At 37.8% G+C, this 22,872-nt stretch overlaps 1 protein-coding gene across 1 annotated transcript in view; it reads right to left on the bottom strand.

The window, feature by feature from the left end:
- The window catches only part of LOC149078607 (inositol hexakisphosphate kinase 2-like), a 104,855-nt gene extending 102,280 nt beyond the window's left edge, over positions 1-2,575 (bottom strand). Inside the window, exon 1 of the mRNA XM_089240722.1 lies at positions 2,401-2,575. Coding sequence (XP_089096848.1) covers positions 2,401-2,448 — 48 coding nt within the window. The 5' untranslated portion in view covers positions 2,449-2,575. The remainder of the gene's footprint in view (positions 1-2,400) is intronic.
- Between the last annotated feature and the right edge of the window lie 20,297 nt (positions 2,576-22,872).

Genomic DNA, 22,872 nt, shown 5'->3' with positions numbered 1-22,872 from the left:
GCGAGTCCATCACTATGACCACTCAACCACCACAGCGTCGGAGTTAGTTGCGCTGAATTTTTTCTTTTTTTTGCTTTCAATTCTTTTAACGAGAGAAATTTCGCTTAAACCCCTTTCTTTCCTTTCAACCCAAGTACAATCCCGGTCTATCGTCACGAGCGATTCATTACCAAGTGAGTTAAGCCAGAAGTTTGCACGTGTACCTAACAGTCTGAGTGCGTATCTAGTGCCGTGCGGGAATTTCAGTGCTGCCATCTAATTTTTAGATGGCAGCATAAAATTTAAGTAAAAAAATAAATATAATATCATTGTACTTAAATGTATGATTAATAACAATGATGAAACGGTATTTACCTGCGCATTTAATTGGTCCATATATATATACACTTGGCACGTGATCGGCAATATTTTGTAGGGGGGGAAAATCACTAATACAGTCGAATCCCGTTATGACGAACTCCAGAAGACCGGAGAAATCATTTCGTTATAAAGGAATTCCAGGTTTTTTTGTATTGTTCCTATGTAAACTTATCTGAGGGATTAGAAAAGCGTTCGTAAAAACGAGATTTTCGCTATAACGGTATTCGTTAAAACGTAATTCGACTAATATAATATACCTTTCTATCTTTTATTATTATTATCATCATACACCGTCAATAAACTGCTTCGACAAGGAGACAGGTTTGAACCCCGTTGACGGCACAGTGGCGGTTGGCTGAAGATGGTTTTACGCGGTTTTCCAGCTTCGCGGTGCGAATGCGGGTCGGTCTCCCATTTGAAAGTCTCTCCACAGAGAGAATGCAGACCTACAACACGATACTGACATAACATGAAAATTCAACCTTTTCCATCATTACTTCAGAAAATGGAGCACAACTCGACAACATAAATACGTTAGGGCCACACATACACTCAGAACACACATATACGACATGTGCCGATTCGTTAGAAATTCCGCAGAGGAATGTGTACGAGGTGCATGTGCGGTTAAATAGTAGTAGTTGTATTGTTTAGTAAGGGACAATTCCAGGTTATGGTGTCGCAGGGAATTTTTCACTAATAGGGTTGTTAATAAATGGAATAGCTTACCCCCCCCCCCCGGGGTGGTCAATTCTAACAACATTGACACTTTTAAAAAGAGGTACGGTAAACATGGGACGTAAATCGAAAAAGCTATCCATACTTAGAACTAAGGCAACCATAATTTTTTTTATGGGTAGTGTATTACAAATTATTATTATTATTTGGTGATACAGTCGAATCCCGTTTTAACGAATACCGTTATAGCGAAAATATCGTTTTAACGAGCACTTTTCTAATCCCCCAGGTAAATTTACATGCGAAGTGATTTCTCCGGTCACTTGGAGTTCGTTAAAACGGGATTCGATTGTATATGTTCTTATATCGGGTTGTCCCACTTTGGTTATTTGAAATCCATATTTTTGGTTTCTTTTATTAAAGATAGATGACAATCGAACACAGATATTGCAAATTCAGTAGAATCGAAAAAAAGAGAATGATACGAACACCAAAATCTGGGTTCGAACCAACACCACGTATAAAAGAAGGTCTCCACACGAAGCTCGTCACTGAAGAAGACCATCACCTATAGCCATTAGATATACCACAAAAAACATGGTAAAGATGGCGCATATGTCGACCGCTGCTATATTCAATGGGTATAGGTGAGATGGCCTTCTTCTGTGACGTCACGAGCTTCGTGCGGAAACCTTATAGGGGTGTTGTTGGAACCTATACTGTCACTGGTACACCTTCAGTTAGTGGCGATGACCTTTCAGTTAGAAATTCCTTGGAATATGGACTGGGTCACAGTTCGGTTAGGATGCCACTGGCACACTAATTGAATGAAGGGCACTCTATAACCACATCAGGCCACGCTCATGTATCCTACACAGTACATGCAAAACTGCTTAGAGATTGCAGAAAAAAGAAAAACTGCAGAACGTAGATGCGTACGCCATCTATACGTCATTTTAAGAATTGCTTAAAAATAAAAATATTTCAAATCATCACAGGATGATTGCGCAGGCAACTACGCTCAACATCTGTGGATCATGGGAGCGCTTCAAGTGTTAAACCAAACAATCACGGGCTTAGAAATCGTTATAGTACCCAGTACCATTGCTGCTCAATAGATGGTGCAACAAAAATTAATTAAAAATCAGCCGAAACGATTGAGATATGTCCTATATGGTAATTTTTTCACATAACGTTCGATGAATATAACGTTTTTTATACAACAACGTATTTATGTAGAATAAAATAAATAAAAAGCATATATAGATATATAATTTACAAAAAAAAAATGAATATAATATTATAATTAATAATGTAATGATGTAATATCTAGAAAAGGAATGATTAAGAAACGATATTTACCTGTGTATTTGATTGGTCCATATAAACTTGGCACGTGATCGACACCATTTTGTGGGAGAAAAGTGGGGGAATCACTAATAGTATTCCTTTCTCTGCTTTATTATTATTATTACGATATATTTTAATTTATTTCTTTTTATAATTATTTCCTTCTCGACGTTATCAGAGAGTTTTAGGACAGACGGAAAAGAGCCATTGGTTTTTATATCGAATGCTAGAAGGGGGAGGGAATGCCCCAGTCGTCCTTCGCTTTAATACGTTTCAATCTTTCATCGAGACTATGAATAATGCTTCATCGTCATCATAATAATCATCATCCGCCAGAATGGACTTGAACCAATCGTTTCTCTCTTTTTGTTTGTTCATGGACTCGGGGACCGAGGAGAAAACAAAAATAACAAAAAAGCCATCAAATGATTTCGATACAGACTGTGACCAGACAATTTCCACGAAAATGTATGATAATAATAACAAAATACTACTATAGAGCGCATTTATTCGTAATTTTTAACCATTTATATACGTTATTAGTTGCCTTTACGAAAGGTTTTTTTTCTCAAGGTTGGTATCAAAACCGCAACTTGAGGAAGTTACAGTTTAAGTTGTAAGGGGTTTTATCTTGGAAAAGAAACTAATGTGAAATATGAACTTTGATCTTTATCATTGATTACAAATTTATTAATTATTTTCGGATCGATTAATTTGATTGTTTTGAACGCAACTATCGTTAGAAACTCCTCAAAAATCATTCAAGGCGACTGAATATATATAATCGGGGCATTCTATTTTCAATTAGCGTGGTTTTTAAATTTGAAATTTGATTTATTTTTTCAATTATGATACGCTTTATATAAAATAAATAAGTTCAGTAAAAGTACTGAAATGTTTTGGCAACTTTTTGAGATATCGGATATTATGTTCTAGTTATTAGCGGAATGCCGGTACTTACGTCAGACCTTAAAAACTACATCCCCGACTTATATATACACTGCTGGCCACCCAAATTGCAACACCAAGAAAGACAAGAGATATCGCAACAATATTTATTTTGTAGATAACATGTTGACCAAGCATCAAATGATTAAATTTATAGACTTCTGTGAAGTGTGGTTCCTGCCAAAATCAGTAGCCAGAGTAGCCACCATTGTTAGAGATCACAGCTGCCACACGCCTCGGCATTGATTCAAAGAGACTTTGGATGTGTTCTTGGGGTACAGCAGACCAAGCAGCTTCCACGCGTTGCCAAAGTTGATCTGGTGTGGCAGCTGGGGATGTAATCTGGGTCAATCGTTGAGCAACCATGGACCACATGTTTTCTATCGGCGAAAGATCCGGAGAGCGAGCTGGCCAGGGAAGCAATTCAATCTGGCGATTGACGAAGAACCTTTGGACAATGCGTGCCACGTGTGGTCGCGCATTATCCTGTTGAAATATGGCTGTGGGCAAGCCCTGTAGGTAAGGAAGGACAACTGGCTCCAACACCTCGGAGATGTAGCGCTGGCTTTTTAAAGTACCGGCAATGCGTACTAGAGGAGTGCGAGAGTGATATCCAATACCGCCCCATACCATAATACCCGGTGCAGGACCAGTGTGGCGGTGCATAACGCAGCTGTTCAGCATCCTCTCTCCACGGTGTCTCCAGACTCGAATCCGACCATCGTGGTGTTGCAGACAGAAGCGTGACTCGTCAGTAAAGACAATTTCATTCCATTGTGCCGTCCACATCCTTCTTTCATCGCACCATTGGCGGCGGAGACGTCTGTGGTTCTGCGTCAAGGGTAGACGAAGCAATGGACGTCTTGCGGACAGACCACTCTGCTGTAAACGGCGTCGAATGGTACGCGCAGACACTGGATGATGCGGTACAGACTGAATGTGCTGTGCTATGGTTCGTGATGTGGCTGAGCGATCCGTCACTGTCATACGCACAATACGCCTGTCATCACGTGAAGTGGTGCACTGAGGTGGATGCGATCGAACACGTCGGTCTGTCGTACCCTCCTGCATCCAACGATCACATATCTGCATTACAGTTGTTTGGTTTCGTCCAACACGACTACCGATTTCCCTGAAAGATAATCCACAATCTCGGTAGGCCACTATCCTTCCTCTGTCGAACTCGGATACTTGATCAAAAGATGATCGCTGTTTTCTACGAGGCATAATTGATCGTTTTTTTGAAAAAACCACAAGAAAAACACAATTGCCGTACTTCAAATCGTCGAAATCTCCAAGCCTTAAATAGCGCTTTGAAGTGGCGCCACAGACGCGCGTGATGTGCGTCTGCGCTGAAATTCTAATCATTTGCATATCTCACCTCCGCTAATGCATGTTGTAAATTTCATATTATTTGCATGCTTCCTTCAGGGTGTTGCATTTACGGTGGCCAGCAGTGTATATATATATACGAACAGGTTCTGTTCTGAATGGAAGTATGAAAAATTTGGCGTGAATTCACTGATTTCGCGAGTTTTTCCACCGATACTTTCCACTGTTCTTTGTTAACCCTTTCCCCGGCACGCTATCCTTTAATGTTGGAATTTTAAAAAAAATGTAGGCAGAGTTCATTCAGGCCTAGAGTAGTAAGCAGGTATGATTTTGTAAAGATTGCACACATACCGTTTTAATTTTGTGGATGTACCCAAAAAGGGCGCACTTTGAATAACAGACGTGGGGTTCGGTATGAAAATAAAATAGTGGGGTTCCTTATATTTTTCTTCTGCGAGAGAGGGGAATCGAAAAAATATTCAGAAAATGAAAATTCAGAATAAAGGCTAGATATAATTCAGAGTGGAGAGAAGTTCAGAATTCCAGAATTGATGAAAATTCAGAATTTTTACAGAATTTATGAAAATCAGAATTTTTTTTTTTATGAAAGAAATTATTGTTACCGTAAATGCGGGTCCCTCAAGATGCAGGGCCCGGTGCGACCGTTCCTGTCGCACACTCTTAAGGGCGGCTCTGGGCCATACATACCATCAGCACACACATTCTGAAATACAGACGAATCCCTTTATAACGAACGCCAAGAGAGCGGAGGAATCACTTTTTCACTATAAAGGAACTCCAGGTTACCTAGCATTGTTCCTATGCAAACTTATTTGGGTGATTAGAAAAGTTCGTTAAAACGAGATTTTCGTTATAACGGTATTCGTTAAAACGGGATTCGACTGTATACAAATTCGTTAGAAATTTCACTGAAGAATGTGCACGCGAGTTGCATGTACGGTCACGTAGAAGTATGTAGTAGTAGCTCTTCATTTCACACCCACCGGCAGTCTTTTAATGATTTGAATCATGATTAGCAATTTTTTCACCATTTGGCAACGTTTTTGGGCGATGTTCAATATTTTTCCGTATTTGGGTCTTTCTCCCGTATTTTGCTCGATGAAATATGGTCATCCTACCTATGAACCATAGATCACCATACAACCAGCTGAACACGGTACAACAAAATCACCAAACAATCGCATTTCAAAATTTGTTGACGGTCCCTGAATCGATCTCAAGATCCCAAATCAAATAAATAATTAATAGGAGTTGCTGCAATGAAATAAATATTTCGGAAACATTGATCTTTGGATTCTTTATCTATTTTTTTATGGTCCTTTATATCCTACTTGATCTTTTTCTTTACTCCCGCGTCTTCACAGAAAAGATTTTTTCAGCGATTTCTCTAGAAAATACTGAATAATTTAAGCCCCATATTTATATATTTATTTTATTGTTATCTTTATTATTTTATTTGTCGCGTGTTTCTGGAGATCAAATAACGATCGATGACGTTATTATGTCAAAAGCGCTCAAAATATTTATTTACTGTTCAATAAGAAATATTTTGTACGCTCGCGCTCTACCCCCGTCATTATGCGCAACTATGAATTCCAAAAAAAAATACTAAATTGTTTTTTCCGTGAGCTTAACGCGCAATCATCAACAAAGGATATGGTCTTCTAGAAAATTCTTCGCGTGTTATTTCAGCTGTCATGTTGACAACAGGTGCTTGGCAGCTGATCATGTGATGACGCTTTTTTTGTTGAAATCATTGGCGGCGATCTTTGTCTCAGAACTTAGCCTCGAACAACAGTATCCCATATACTACTCTTTTTTGCAACCATGTTGATACAGCTGCTCATTAAGAACATGGCTATCTACGCAATACATGTTTTTTTTTCCCTGACATTCTTCTTACACATGAGGACTATAAATACATAGTTGCTGTTGTAGCATGCAACCATATTGTTCCCACTTTTCTTGTAACCTTTTGAGTGTTTAGGGTTGATAATGTTGAGGTGTTGATGATGATATTGTGCGCAGTGATATTCCTCACGTCAGTTATGAAAAGTTATATCGTTATCCTGTGTGTTTTAGGTAGCTTGCTTTCGCCTAGAAATTCTTAGGAGGGGTGTAAGTCCTTAGACAGGGGTTGCCAACCTTCTTCGAAGCAATGCCAAAAACAAGGTTATTTTCGGTGAACGTGCCACTTTAGATTAGCGCATTTTAACAAGCAGACCATACGTCCCGTTTTTACGGAACTATCATTATTTCCGTTCCTGTAAAATATTATTGAGCTTTGCTCTTATTTTCGTAAAAATGTTCGATTTGCCACTCTTTTGAGTAGAAATGCTTAGGATTCTTAATGCTTGCTTACTCCTAGAAATTCTCAAAATGCTTGATGCTTGCTTATTCTTAGAAATACTTAGGAGGCTTGCGTACCCCCTAGAAATCCTTTAAATCCTTGATACTTGCCTACTCCTAAAAATGCTAATATGCTTGATGTTTCCCTACTCCTAGAAATGCTTAGGATGCTTGCTCACTTCGATAAAAGCTCAGGACTCTTAATTATTAATTACTCTTAGAAATACTTAAGAGGCTTGAATATTCCCTAGAAACTCTTTGGAGGCTTGTTGCTTACTTACTCCTAGAAATGCTTAAGATGATTGATGCTTGCTACTCCTAGAAATAGTTACACTATTGCACTATTATCTAGAAATTCTTTGGTTGCTAGACACTTGCATTCTCCTAGAAATGTTGAGAAGGCTAGATTTTTGCTTACTCCTAGAAATGCGTGAAGGATTTGTTTATTTTCAGAAATGTGCAGTAGGTTAAGTGAACTCCCAGAAATTCGTGCGAATCGTTCGTCTCAAATTGTTATATTGTACCGTGACTATGTTTTACACTTTTTTTCTTTATCACTTTACTCGTTTTCTTCCTCCAATGGTGATTATTTCTTACGTACTACCGAATAGCCCGTCTTAACAAGGTTGGGAATCACTGTTCGAGAACATTGCAAGAACTTCTTATCATAAATAAACACCGCAATTTTTTCTTGATGCCTCGTTTAGGGGGGATCATAACGGTTTCGTGTAACCCCGGGTGAGAAACGCTGACTTTATATACGAACCATTTTAAAGAGGTGTTGAAGCTATCATGTTTAAGAAACCGGAATTAAATTTCAGAGAGAAAACCATTGATGTTTTGCGTAGCACTTCATCCGAAACCCGGTGCAGCATCCATTTTCAGAGTGATTAATGTATCAGTTGCATAATATTGGTGCAAACTGGTCACCAAAGCACAAAATTTATTCTTTGGGAAGTCTTAAAAAGGAAGAGTCGCATAGTACCGACGCGCACAACATTATTTATCACCCGAATGATGATGCAAGTGACAAATAATATTTGGTGCTATTGTCTGGTCCTCACACAAATAAACTGGTGTTTGTTATACTGTAGTCATTACACGTAAATACTAGCGTTAAATGCGTAGAGATGGGTCGTTTAGTATAAATATCAACACAAATGTTGAATCTTAATAAATTCTTATCTTATTATTATTATTTATAAGGTTTTTCGAAGATTTCGTGACGAAGGCTGCGACGCATATTTTAAGCGCGTCAGACCAATACGCAAAACGAACCCAAGAAGATAAGGAAAGCGTATCAATGATAAATCACTTGCGCAGTTCCCTTCCAATCCCCTTTCTGGAGGGCAACAGAAATAAATGCATCTAAGTCTCAAGGTCGTGGCCTTGAAATACAATCCTCATAATCAGATTTTAGGAGATGAGAACATCTGCACAGAAAATATGTTCCATTATCTTCTCATCTGCACCAATTTCTCTTCTTTGGATACGAGAAGAGAACTCATCAGCACTCATTTAAACGTCCTGTAATCGTTTCATCAAGTGATAATCTGAATTGGAGTCAGATCACAATGCAGTAGGCCTATTAGGCCAGTGTATAGGTATGACCATATGACCCGTATTTTACATAATTTTGACCTTTTTAATTTTTTTTTCTCATAAAAATGTCCCGTTTTCCTCCTCGAATTTTTATTCTTTATTGAAATCAAAGATGAAAGTCATTTTCCCCAACTTATAAATTATATTATGCTAATTATCACTATAAATATTAACATTCATCGCACACACTTCATGCTCAATGTTTTTTTCCTCGCCGTTAAATATTGTTTCGATGCACTGCGGTTCGCAGCAGCTCTTCATATCACGCCAATAGGAGATTTTTCCGCCTTCACTAGAAGTTTTTCTGACGTTTGGCGCAACTTTACGGGGCGAGCATTAGTGATAGCTCGCATTTTTCCGTATTCATCATCAAAATTTCCCAAATTTTTCTCGATGTAATATGGTCAGCTAACCAGTGGGAATTATGTTTCTCACACTGAATGTTCTAGCAATCTACAAAACAGCCAAGATTTGGGAGGGGGGGGGGGGTGATACAAGTCATACATAGCTCACTTAGAAAGTTACAACTTATCGACAATCATACCGTAAACCGGAGTAACTTCATGTGTGTGACAAGCATTATTTTCATACAAGATGTACGGAAGACATTTATTATTTGAGATGTTAATTTTGTTTTTTTAAGGAAGGAAAAACTCATCTCTGCCTCTACCGGGAGTCGAACCCGGGTCCTTCGATTGCCGCACGAGTGCTTTAGCGCACGTCTCTATATACGCTCTAGCGAAGGGAAATCTCTATCTCCTCTATAGCTTAGTATTCAGAGCACTCGTCCGGCAATCGAGGGACCCGGGTTCGACTCCCGATAGAGGCAGAGATGAGTTTTTCCTTCCTTAAAAAAAAGAAAATTTAACATCTCGAATAATAAATATCTTCACAACATCCAGTCTTCCGTACATCTTATATTAACAAGAGCGACATTCATGTCACATTATTTTCATATTTGAAACTTTCACTTACTTTTGCGTTCCAATAAAACGTAAATTAAGTGAAAAATTTTCAACCTTTCACAATTTCCCATCACCTGTATTTGGAGAAAACAGTAGCTTAAAATTTGACTTATTATTATTTATGTCTTTATTCAGATTCATTTAATTTTTGTAATTGTTGAAAGCTGTATAAAAATAAAATTTCTAGTTCTTCTTACACTTAAAAGAACAAATAGAACTTAACTAGGAGGAACAACTTTAAAAAAAATTGTTTTTAAGAAACCAACTGTGAAAAAAAGGCAATTTTTTCACTAAATCTTCTCCTGTAGAATTTTTACTCGCTAATATTGAGATAATAGTCGGCTAAGAACACTAATATGGCGCGTCCTAAAGTTATCCCAGAATGCGGGGTAAGTTTAGGACGACAGAATTACTCTATTTATTTTGTAAATAATTTCAAGTAATAATCTGTGGTAAGCAGCTGATGGCTGTAGCTAAATTTTCCCCCTAGAAGTCATGTTTTTTACACTCACAGCTCACAGTACGTATACCATATTCAAAAAATGGGCTATTCCTGTCCTAAATTTATTCTGGTTTACGGTAGTTTTTACTTTGGCGAGAATCTTAGCACTCTGTAATCATAAGTATCAGGTAGTTTACACCTATGATTAGTCGTTTTTCATTAGTAAAATTCGAAAGACAAGATGTCGGAGTGGACGAAAGTGGATTATCGTATGTTGCGCTATAACTTGTCATGGGGGTTGAGCGTTGATATTTCTTTGTCAGAAATGTCTCCTATCCTAGAAAATTTGGTACTCTGTGCCGTCACGTACCTTCAACGCGATACTTACATAACACGAAAACTCTTGATATTTTCACTTCAAAATTAGACAGATGACAGCACCAGTATAAGTCGAAACAAGCATAACTCTGGCAACATAAATATATTAGGGTCAAACATTTCCTTTAAACAGTGAGTGATAAGCAAACGTATCTTTAGCAAACGTGGGTCGAATCCCAAAACGACGGATTCGAAATGGCTACCTTTCTTAGTAATGACATGACAAAAGTGCTGGGAGTTTAATGTCACTTTCCTGTTATTTCTCTAATGAAATGGATGATCATGTCTCTCAGATAAAGTGTTCGAGCTGATACAGCATTTGAGGACTCTTGCCGTCAACAGTGACTTTCAAATGGTTTCAGAAAGGCGTTGTGGTGCTATCTATAAGTTAAAAATTAATATTGCAAACCGTTGAACATTTATACCTTGGCTAACGAAGATAATTCGTTCAGGAATCGTTTCCGTTAGCCGAAACAAGATTTCCCACAAGTTTCTATGGAAAATCGTTTAATTCGTTGCAGAAACGGCCTAAAAATTTGAAGATAAGTTTCATAAAACACTGAGAAGCACTGTAAAAAAGACAAATACTGACGGAAGGCTGAGATAAAAAACTGCATGATTGAATGAAGGATAATTTGCAGAAAGATGAGATACTGAAGATCTTTTTATTTGACACTAATGTACGCAGCCATCATTTTCGGTTTATTAGTAGACTAAAGCTGGTGTTGGCTGTGTACATTAGTATACATTTACGATTGGTCAGCACATTTCTGTGCCTGATACATGCAGATGAAAAAGGTAATCTCTCAGAATGTCCAGACTTCAGTTTGATGCTGAGAATCCTGCACTGAAAGAACTCGTGCTCTGAAAACATAGGCTCCTTTGCTTTTCCAATGCATTTTCTATCAGCTGAATTTTTTCATGAAATCATGAAGAATATTCATTCACTTTCATTTTACACGAAATGGTTCCAAAACTTTCAGAAAGAGAAGTGGACGTAACATCTGGAAAAAAATTCCGAGGCGGACATGAGTCAATCGGGCTCGAGTAACAGTAATTCTAATGGTGACTGGTGCTCAGATTCAGCTCACGACGTGGGTGTTGTACGTTAACACACTCAATCCATATTGAGGAAAATGTTCGTTACCAGAATCCGTATTTATTAGCCGAGCCAGAAAAATCGCGAAAAAACCTTCGTAAGCCGAGAAATCACTGTATTTAAAATTCCATAAAAAGTTGTTTCATCTTTCTAACTATCACTGTTTCCAAGTTATGCCGTTTCAAAGTTAGGGAGTCCTTTCTGAAACAACCCGCAATTTCAATGCTGTGTCCCTCTGCTTCTTCAACAGTGAAGACTCGAATCAACATCATAACGTATATCGGGCGTAACTGCTTCTTGATTCTGCGACAAATGAATGATGCAATCACGCAATTGTTTTCGTACCACAAGCAGAAAGATTCATACTCTACTCAGGAAAAGCAAAAACGGCTGTTATTTGAGAGAGATTCAGCTTAGAGTAAGTTTCTGCCCGAAAGGCAGCGTTCTTAGCATTTCTAGAACAGGCATCATTATCATTTTTTTTCCATGGCAGCCAGCTGCGAGGCAGATTCGTGCCACTTGCCATTCATTCATAAGGCATAGCAGTTACTTAAAAAGTTATTCATAGAAAAAAAGAAGGATAAAAGAAAACCCACCAAAGAATGAGCCACAAACACGCACGACGTTCTTGCTCTCGGTACGTAAACACACCAACATACGGCTTGGTCATGGCAGTCTTGTCTTTTTGTTGGAGTTCTCGCAATTCTTTGTCGATTTTCTCGGTTTTCTATCTCGTATAGTAGAGCATAGTTCACTTGGGAAGTTTCCAGTTTAGCTCTTTTTCGGCTACCGACCTTGAAATGCTTCGATTCTCTGCATTCACTGAAAGTTTCTGTGCTTTTGGATAGAATGCAAAGATGCATTCGGATGCACAATGGATAGAATTCAAAAGTTCCGGGAAGAAAAGCATTAATCTCTCCCTCTGTTGATATGAATGTCTGAATTCTTCCAATATTCGAAGAGATGTAGCATGAAAGGGGACAACAAATAGCTTCATTCAAATATTTATCTGTGGAGCCATTCAGACACATACAACACCAATGCGCAATCTCATTTGAGAAAGTTTTTGGTCTCTACGAATGAGAGGAATGGAAAATTAATTTGCATAGGTATTATTCTATACGTAAGGAACTGGAAGAATTGATGTTTAGTAACCACAAACCTATTTTGTATACAAAGTATACATAGGCGTACGCAGAATTTTCTAAAAGGGGGTTCAATTTTTTTTCGTTCACAGGGGGGGGGGGAGGGTTTACTCTTTTCCTGAAAAATAACACTATAATTTCGGTTTGAGGGGGTGTTAGAACCCCAAAACCTCCTCTTTGCATACGCCAATGCTGGTGCACCATGAGTTATCAAATTTAGACCATACTCTGTCAATAGTTGAATAAATTCCGACCGGCAACACGAAAACGCCTGGTGCTTTGGTTAAGATTCGAATCCACATTTGACGGGTCTGAAACTAGTTTATATTTCCCACTTGGTAGTATGGCACATTTTAGGCATTCGTTATAGTGTTCAGGTACTTTATTTTCTTAATATAACACGCCAAAAATTTTCTCCTCTGGATGTTTCAGTGCTTGCTAAAGTTCAGTTAAAATTTATAGAATGCTATTCTGAAAGGTTTTTGGTCTTCATTTCATTGTTTGGTGCATCTATTTTATTGCATAAGGGGTTCTCAAACTTTTCCCACCCGCGGCGCCCCTTTTCCCTATTCAGTGTTTATCCGTGAGTTCCGCCGGCTCCCCAGAGCGGTTTAACAAAGGATATTTTCAAAAAACCTTTGTCAGTATCACACCGCTCCGTGGCACCTTTGACAAAGGTTGGAGGTGCACCAGGGCACCGCGGCGCATAGTTTGAGAACCCCCTGGCATAAGACACGGGGGGATTCTTAACTTTGTGTGTTCCATGGACCCTTTGTGCCAATAGACGAAGGCCAAGGACCCCATTTATCTAGATGTATGCCATGGACCGCTTCAGAGAATAATATTCAGCACATAATAATGTAAAAACAATGAGTTGATTCTCATCTCATCTAAGCACACTGACCCCTTGAAGGTGGTGGAGACATATCCAAGGTGGACTCCTTGTTAAAAACCATAGGCATAGGGTGTCCATGACCTTTATTTTATTGACTCAAACTGTCTATGAACTCAATTTTCCCCCACAAAAGGGGTGGGGGTGTTTATGGACTTATTGAGCAAAGGGTCCGTGGCACACAAAAATTTAAGAAGCCCTGCTTTAAAGGCTCGAAAAAAACCCCGACTTGATCCCCAATCCTTCGGGGTACAGCGCTGATATCCCCCCCCCCTCCGGTACAGAGCCTTTGCGATCACTGTCTGGCTATGGTGTGTTGCGGTGCCATTCGTCTATGAATTTTTTCCCCTTATATACTTATTTATTAAGTGGTGGATGCATAATCGGTGTCTGTTTTCCGAATTTGGTAGCATTTGGGACAGCAGAGCATCTTTCGAAATCTTTCGAGTTTGGAAAAGTATAATTTCGATAACCCTGTATACACAAGGAGATGTGTATGTCAAGGCCGTAGAGAGAGGGGAAGGGGGAACTGGAAGTCTGCCCCCTTCCTCAAAATATAGGAGAATGACTGAAAAAAGACAAAAAGATGGCCAAATCTATTGTTCTATCACTGTTGCTCCCCTTCCCCTCCGAAATGCGAGTGGTTCCCCGTCCGAACGAAATTTCTGGCTACGGGCCTTGTGCATGTCCGAAATAATTTCCACATTTACAGACCACTTAGATGACCTGCGCCATCGTTCCAGATCACTTGCAAGCCGAACTCCACGTTAAAAAGTCTCGCCACAGAGAGGAACAGACTACGGGCTACCTACAACGGTACAGATACCGTAATATACCGGTATAGATAACTTTTTTTTTGCGCGACCCAACCCGCATGGGTGAAAGGCTTATATCCCGGGAGGGACAGAGCCTGGGTCGTGTCTGGTCTGTCGGTATAGATAACGGTACAATGGACCTATAACGGTACATCACATTTCATCCAATAATGACCAAAAAAATTAATAAAATAAAATTTGATAAAATTAATTTATTGGCATCAAAACAGTCAATAATAATCCGACCTTGAAAAAAAAAATGAGTGCAATGGCTGTGAGACGATTTTTCTCCAATATCGTTATGTTTTGGAATATTTTCCTAATAGAATTATAGAATATTATAAAAATCATTTTCTACCTTTTTCCTCACGTCAATTTCTGGAAATAGATCTTTGCCTTATTTATCTCTGAGATAATCTAGATCATGAGATCACGAGATCACCATTCATATGCACTCGGCGTGACAGGAAACAAAAAAAAAAAACTTCACGTGCTCGGTTCGAAGTTTGAATTTTTTTTTGTTTTTCATGGAATCGAAACCCAAATATTTATGATAAATCATAAAAGTCCCAGAGTTCTCTTCGTTCATCGATGCCCGAGATACGAACGAGATAACGAACCAAAGTCAACGACATGTTGATTCATCTTATATAACCAGATGGGAAGAAAATTATCTTAATTGATATTACTGTACCAGTGTCTGTGATAGTGGATTTCCGACCGTTCATAAGCCCCCCGGAAAATAGCTTACAATAGACATAGAGCATACATGCTCAACCATGACCCCGCGGGATAAATGTGGCCCTCGAAGTCATCTTATCTGGTCCGCGACCTCAAAACCTAATTTTGTAAAAATTAATTAATCGGCACATTCCCAGACCACTAAAGTGACCAGCGGTACGATTTCAGATCAATAAACAGCACTAATCACCACGTTATATTTACAGATTACTTTAGTGACCCGCGCTACAGTTCCAGATTACTTGCAAGCCGATCTCCGCACTAAAAAAAAGTCTCGTCACAGAGAGCAACAGACTACGGTGTACCTACAACTGTACAGCTACCGTGATATAGCGTTATAGTTAACGGTACAATAGAGCTACATCGCTACAGATACCGTAATATACCGGTATGGATAACGGTACAATAGAGCTACAACGGTACAGGTATATGCAATCATCACATTTAATTCACAGTTTGAAAAATAGACGGCAGCACTAAAAATTCACGCGCAGGCCGTACATACGCATTCAGACTGTACATGCAGGTTTCCGGCACAACTCATTCGGTAATAAACTAGTAAACTGATCATGGCGATATACCAGAGTTATGCATGGTTTGAAAGAAAGAACGTTCCAGATAACTCGAGTGTACCGCGGAACATTCTCAGATTACTTAAGCGTTTGCGACACATTCACAGATTTACTGATCACTAAAGCGGCCCACGTCGCATTCACAGATCATCTAAGAAATCAGCGGCGCTGCTCCAGATCATTTAATTCAGTTGCCTTCATTGGCGTACGCAAGGGGGGGGGGAAGTTTGGGGTTCTAACCCCCCAACCGAGATTATAGTTTTATTTTGCAGGAAAAAGTGTAAAAAAAAAAACCCTTGAGAAGAAAAAAAATTGAAAACCCCCTTGAGAAAATTCTGCGTACGCGTATGGTTGCCTTCGACGCGTTTTCAAATCAATGAAGTGGCCCTCACTTTCCTAAATGATGAAATAGAGACCCTTGCAATAGAGGCGGTGACATGGACGGAGATATGGAGGGGGGGGGGGCGTAGGGGGCATTGCCCCCCAGCATCAAAGGTGAAGTCGACTGATCTAATGCATATATATATAGGTGAACCGACAACAGCATCATCTTGCCCCCCCCTCCCAGCAATAATGGCCGTGCCCCCCCCCAGACTTCCAAGTCTATCTCCCCCTATGGACGGTGTACTTCTCGAAATGCATATGTAACATGCGTATCCTTAAGAACATGTAGAAGGCGTTACGCCTTAGAAATGCATAGGAGACGTGCGTACCCCACGATATGTGTATGAGGATTGCTTACCTCCTACTTATACCTTACACGTATCGCTACAAATACCGACAACTAGAAATCTATTGTTATCTGGTTGGAAAAATTTCCCGTTGTCATATTTGAATTTGCATTTCATCATTGGAATCGTCGCTGAAGATAAATTTATGCTTGGCAATTTTGAAACTCACGCTCAGTTTCGAAACCAAATCTCGGAGAAATGGTGAAAAGTTATGCGTATTTTCTCTGTTATTATTATTATTATTACTGATGATTTGACATTTAGATGCACGTCATAGTTGAATATTAACATCACGAAAGAAGTCTCCTCTATCACCGATGACGCTCGATGATAACGTCAAGGATCAACGCCATTGTGCCTTGCGAAACGATATTTATTAATGGAAAAAGAAAATAATTTCCCAATTATATAATGATTTTCATTATTATTACTATTTGCAGACACACAATGAAATTTCGAATGAGAAAAATTATTCCATTTTATACTAGAAATATTTCCGTACAAAATTAATTGTTATTACTCTCTGGGGATCGTCTGAAAGACATAATGCGCGGTGATGCAAAGTGATTTTCATACCTGAAAAATAGGGTATCTCATACAATGCACTCAAAATTTCCAGGTACATAGGAATTTATTCTTAGGGAATCCACCTATGCTTTTCTAGAAAGTACGCATTCCTAGGCTCACGCACGCCTCATGCGGATTTTTACTGTCACAAAACGCCACCTACGCATTTCTAGAGGTACGCATATCTCGTAGCGCGGCGTTTCTCGACTGTCGGCTCGCAGCCCGATAACGGGCCCTGACATATGAGTCAAACCGGGATTTGCCATTTAATTTTTCTCCCTATTTATTATCCATTAGTCTTGTGTATGACCGGGAAATCCGCTTACGAAAAGAAATCAACCGAGCCGCGGTCTTATCAAGGTTGAGAGACTTCCATCTGAGGATACGCACGTTTCCCACTCATTTGAAGGTGTTAACACGCAATCTACGCATTTTTACGAGCACTCAACTCATATGTAGGGTTTAGGCAAGTCTCGTATACATATCGTAGGGTACGCTCGTCTCCCATGCATCTCTAGGGGCCATCCATTTCCTATGAATACCTAGTCAAGCCTAAGCTTTTCAAGGTGAACACGATCCTATATCACAGGGAGACTTCAACGCATAGCCGTCCCGTGGACCACACGTGGCCCTCGATTTTTTTTTTGCAGTGGCCAACCGATGTAAAAGCTTTTATAGTTACATAATTCATAGAAACGCTGAAAAAAACTGCATTGAAGAAAATGTTCTGCAGAACAGGTGAAAGTAATTTCAAATTTATTTTTAGAAAAAATTTCAGAATAAATGAGAGACATCTCGTCAATCGATGAGAAATCGTTTCAAAATTAATGAAAGAAATATTTTTAGAATTAATGAAGATTTAAATTTAATGAAAAACAATTTCAGAACAGACAGAAATTTTCAAATTTAATGGGGAAAAAATTCCAAAAATTAATGAAAATTCATATTCAATGAAAAAACAATTTCTTGATAAAAAAAGAATTTAAAAATTAAGAAAAAATTTAGAATTAATGAAAAGATAATTTCGGAATTAACGAAATAATACTTTGAGGAATAATAAAATTCATATTCAATTGAAAAAAAATTCATATTCAATTGAAAAAAAATTCATATTCAATTGAAAAAAAATTCATATTCAATTGAAAAAAAATTCATATATAATTGGAACAAAATTTAGAATTAATGAAGATAAATATTTGATAAAAAAAATATAAATTTTGATAAATATTTTCAAAATTAATGAAATTCAAATTCAATATAAATATAATTTCAGAATTTATGAAAATTCACATTTAAATAAATAAGATCTACGGTGATTTTAAAATCCGAGGATTCCTCTCTGAATTTTTTTCTTTTCAAATATATATACAGTATATAAATAGTATAACTACTATAATTTTAGAGTACGTTCTGTTTTAAATGTGAAATTTTTTGTTTTAAATGTAAAATTTTTTGTTTTAAATGTGAATTTTTTTGTTTTAAATGTTAAAAATATTACATTTTAAAAATGTTAAAAATGCTCTGTTTAAAGTATTAAATGTTCTGTTTTAAATGTTAAAAATGTTCTGCTTGGACTGTTAAATATTCTGTTTTATATGTTAAATGTTAAGTGTTCTGTTTTAAATGTTAAAAATTTTCTGTTTTAAATGTTAAAAACGTTCTCTTTTAAATGTTAAAAATGTCCTGTTTTATATGTTAAAACGTTCTCTTTTAAATGTTAAAACGTTCTCTTTTAAATGTTAAATGTTTTCTTTGAAATGTTAAAAATGTCCTGTTTTATATGTTAAAAATTTTCTGTTTTAAATGTTAAAAATGTCCTGTTTTAAATGTTAAAAATGTTCTGTTTTAAATGTTAAAAATGTTCTGTTTTAAATGTTAAAAATGTTCTGTTTTAAATGTTAAAAATGTTCTGTTTTAAATGTTAAAAATGTCCTATTTTATATGTTAAAAACGTTCTCTTTTAAATGTTAAATGTTTTCTTTGAAATGTTAAGTGTTCTGTTTTAAATGTTAAAAATGTTCTGTTTTAAATGTTAAAAATGTTCTGTTTTAAATGTTAAAAATGTTCTGTTTTAAATGTTAAAAATGTTCTGTTTTAAATGTTAAAAATGTTCTGTTTTAAATGTTAAAAATGTTCTGTTTTAAATGTTAAAAATGTTCTGTTTTAAATGTTAAAAATGTTCTGTTTTAAATGTTAAAAATGTTCTGTTTTAAATGCTAAACGTTCTGTTTTAAATGCTAAACGTTCTGTTTTAAATGCTAAACGTTCTGTTTTAAATGCTAAATGTTCTGTTTTAAATGCTAAATGTTTTGCTTTAAATATTTTAATGTGCATACATTTTTTTCTGGAACACCATGTATTCAATGCGCATTCATATGCATTGCATTTATCAAAATAAATGATTATATCGACTTATGAATTTTTTATTGATCAATCAATTTTTCTTCTCCTCTAACATAACGAATCCCATTCAGGCAAACCACAGACATTTCCGAAATGATATTAAAATGTATACATTGAAAACAACTTCGAAACAAACCATTGTTATGTCTTTAATAATAAAACAGGTTTCACGTTTGTTTTTTTTTTCAAAAAATAACAACTAGTTAAAAAAAAATATGTTCACGGTCGTACGTGACTGGTGTCAGGGTTTAATATTTGAATACCGGTTTCGTTTTTTTTGTGGTTGTTGCATCAGTATGCACGTGCGCGTTCCTCATTAATATTTCATCAGAAAGTCGACATGCAGTCTGAGCTGGTCGGATTCGGACTCTCACACGTGATTGGATGGCTCTCTCATTCATTCGTCTTGTTTCAAAACTCCACCCTTTCGGTTGGTTTTTTTTCTTGTCCCGGTTCGGAACTAAAATCGAATATGAACCGGTTTCCCATGTGTATGCAATTATTTATTTTAATTTCATTTTAAGGTGACACTTTCCCCCCCCCATTATTATACGAGATTAATTATCTGATGATTAAGAAATTTTATCGATTACATTCGTGGAAGGAATTATTACTATTATGGAAGAATGATTGGAATTTTTGTATAGAATGTTATACGCAGAGGGCACTAGGGAAGTTGTGTGAAGCCTAAAATATGATAATAGCAGCTTTTATTTAAGATTCATTGGATGGATTGGATTTTGGTTTTTTTGACGCAAGGAAGGTAGGTTTGGCCAAATTAGGCAAAACTGCGCCAAAAGAAATGGCCATATAAAAAACTATTGGCTTCATTCCTTTTAATTATTGAGCTTTTTTTTTTTTTTATAAACATCGGGTGGTTTACCAGTCACTGAGGATACGTGTGGGTTTCGTGATGGGTTTTTTAATCGCGAGCACCCGGGTTCAATCAACACAAGTGGCATATTAGTGGTTTAAGATTCATCGAAAGACTGGTTATATTTGGAGATAATGATTTTAGGAAGAAAAGCCATCTCTGTCTCCATGGGGACTCGAACCCCGGTCTCTCGTTTACCGGACGAGTGCTCTGCCCTAAGCTACGGAAACGGTAGAACATTTCTTCCTCGGAGGTAAATATATGTTGAGTGGCTCCGAACATATGGACGGTGGCCGAAATCAACTAGTAGCTCGTGAATGACATAGGCCACCAGATGGTGATATATATGCAGAGATGTTCTCTCCACTTGTTAATACAAGATTCTATTTGGAGATGATGATTCTATTTGAGACGCCCACGCACATGATCATCAAGATGAAATCATCATCTCCAAATATAACCAGTCTTTTGTGAATCTTGTATTAACAAGTGGAGAGGACATCTCTACATATAGTGGTGGCTCACTGAAAGTTTTACCAGCATGGCCCAGGTCTTATTGGACCATCTGCTTATATCTTTTTCAGATAGAGCGGCAGGCCGTGATCTGGTCAGGAGGAGGAGGTTCACTGAAAGTGGTTTTCCAACTTCTAGGCGTGAATGCGAGCCAATCTCTCATTTAAAAAAGTGTTTCCACAGGGAGAACTAAGCCAACAACATTTGAAATGCACGTATAATAAGTAGGCAAAATAACTTGCCCAATTGCTTCTTCTGGAATCAGAAGACGGATAGCGGCACTTCTGGATGGCATTACATTTCAGTCATGTATTGAAAAAAAGGTGGCAGGTTGCAGCACCATAACAAACTTCCACACAAACAAACTTCACGTTGGGTTCACAACACGCATATTCCAACATGTACCAATTCATTATAAGTTAAACAGAAGAATATGGAAGAGGTGCATGTGTGGTTTACTAGTAGTAGCACTTTTTGAACACATAACACGCATTTCGCAGAAACAAACATAACGTTAAGTACATAACATTCATGAGAACACAGCTCATTCCGGAATGCGCCGATCGTTAATTTTCTCAAAGGAAACTTAATGAGATGAAATTATTACCACTGTTACCCCGTGGAATGTACTGATGCAGAGTAGCCATTTGACAGATGAAGGATACTGCTGGCGTTCTTGTAATAGCTGTGAATATCATTCTAAAAACTTTTCGCGCGAAGAGATCCTCGCGTGAAAAGTTTGTTCATTAAAAGTGCCTCATTGCCCGATAGGCATGACGTATGAAATGGTGCAACAAACTGCTGAAGACGTTGAAAAAAAGAATAGTCCAAAATATGAACAGCATTTTGACAAGGGATGAATCGTAACATCCTGAAAAATGTCAAAAACATGTAGATGTAGATGTCTGGTGACGAAGCAACACCAAAAGTTCGAATATCCAGGTCTGTAAGAGAATGGTTGTCGTTTTTGTACAGTAAAAAGTATTGTGGATAAAGTTGTGCTTCAGTTCCACTCCAGTTGTGCTTGGAAACACGATGGCAGTACAGCAAAGTACTTCGTCAATCACTGTCACACACTCAGAAGACTTCACTCTTAGTGAAGGCTCAATATAAATGCATATGGCAGTGCTACCACTCCCAGAATGACCATCTCAGCGGCACCATGAGCCACTGTGTGAACGAAGTGAAATTCACGGGCCCCTATCAAGCTACTACTACACCGCACATGTCTATAACTTTCCCTCCTACCTATCTGGATGTACTTGCCTACCAATTTACATACTCTCGAAGATCATATCGTCAAACCTTATTATCAAGAAACCCCCTTTTGCATTTGGGTCATCCTGGCCGTGCCCGAGTGAAATCGGGCTTCCAGAGCAGATGAATGTGGGATGTTTTTGACGTGAATGTGTCTTTTGAATCGCCTGAACATACTGGGAGCATCCGCAAAAAGTTGCTTGACGAAATTCTTTAAAGGCTCATACCTCAGAAAGAACCTAACGCAAGTCAAATGCAATGATATCGTCTGTTGTACATGGCAAAGGTGTAAAACCAATGATATCATTCCGGTTTCAATATATCTTCCCGTCTGTGCACTGATCTAGCTGCCCTGATTCGGAACAAATTGTTTTCCGCTATATCTCGAGCAGTTAACAACGAAAATAGACGACATTGCTATCGTTTGTTAGATATTCCAAAGACAAAGCCTATGATAATGGCATAATTTCACCATAATTTCATTATGCCATTATCATCGGCTTACCAAACATGCGATTCAGCGAACAAAAAACGTATTCACGTCAGAACTTGCGGCCTTGTCTTTACAGCCTTTCTCTAATTTTTTTATTTTAGAGGAAATGAATGTTTTTTGGGTATCGGCTCACATTCTCCTCATAAAATTGCTCTTGGCCTTGTACCATTTGAAAATGATGACCCGTTGTAAACATTCAATCGTTTACGAAAACGAAAACGTTTCTGCTAAACAATCATCTGCGTTCAACGCAAGCGAGAAGTTATAGCGCAAAATTACATGGACTTCTATTTCCATCTACGATGAAAACTCCTTGTACTTTGCATTTTGCTGAAGAAGAAAAAC

This window comes from Pholcus phalangioides, unplaced genomic scaffold (assembly GCF_987345545.1).
Source record: "Pholcus phalangioides strain wild (caught in Gottingen) unplaced genomic scaffold, Ppha-v1.0 ptg000013l_1, whole genome shotgun sequence".
Classification (NCBI taxonomy): domain Eukaryota; kingdom Metazoa; phylum Arthropoda; class Arachnida; order Araneae; family Pholcidae; genus Pholcus; species Pholcus phalangioides.
The sequence above is the reverse complement of the archived record's forward strand: the minus strand, read 5'-3'. Positions and strand labels throughout refer to the sequence as shown.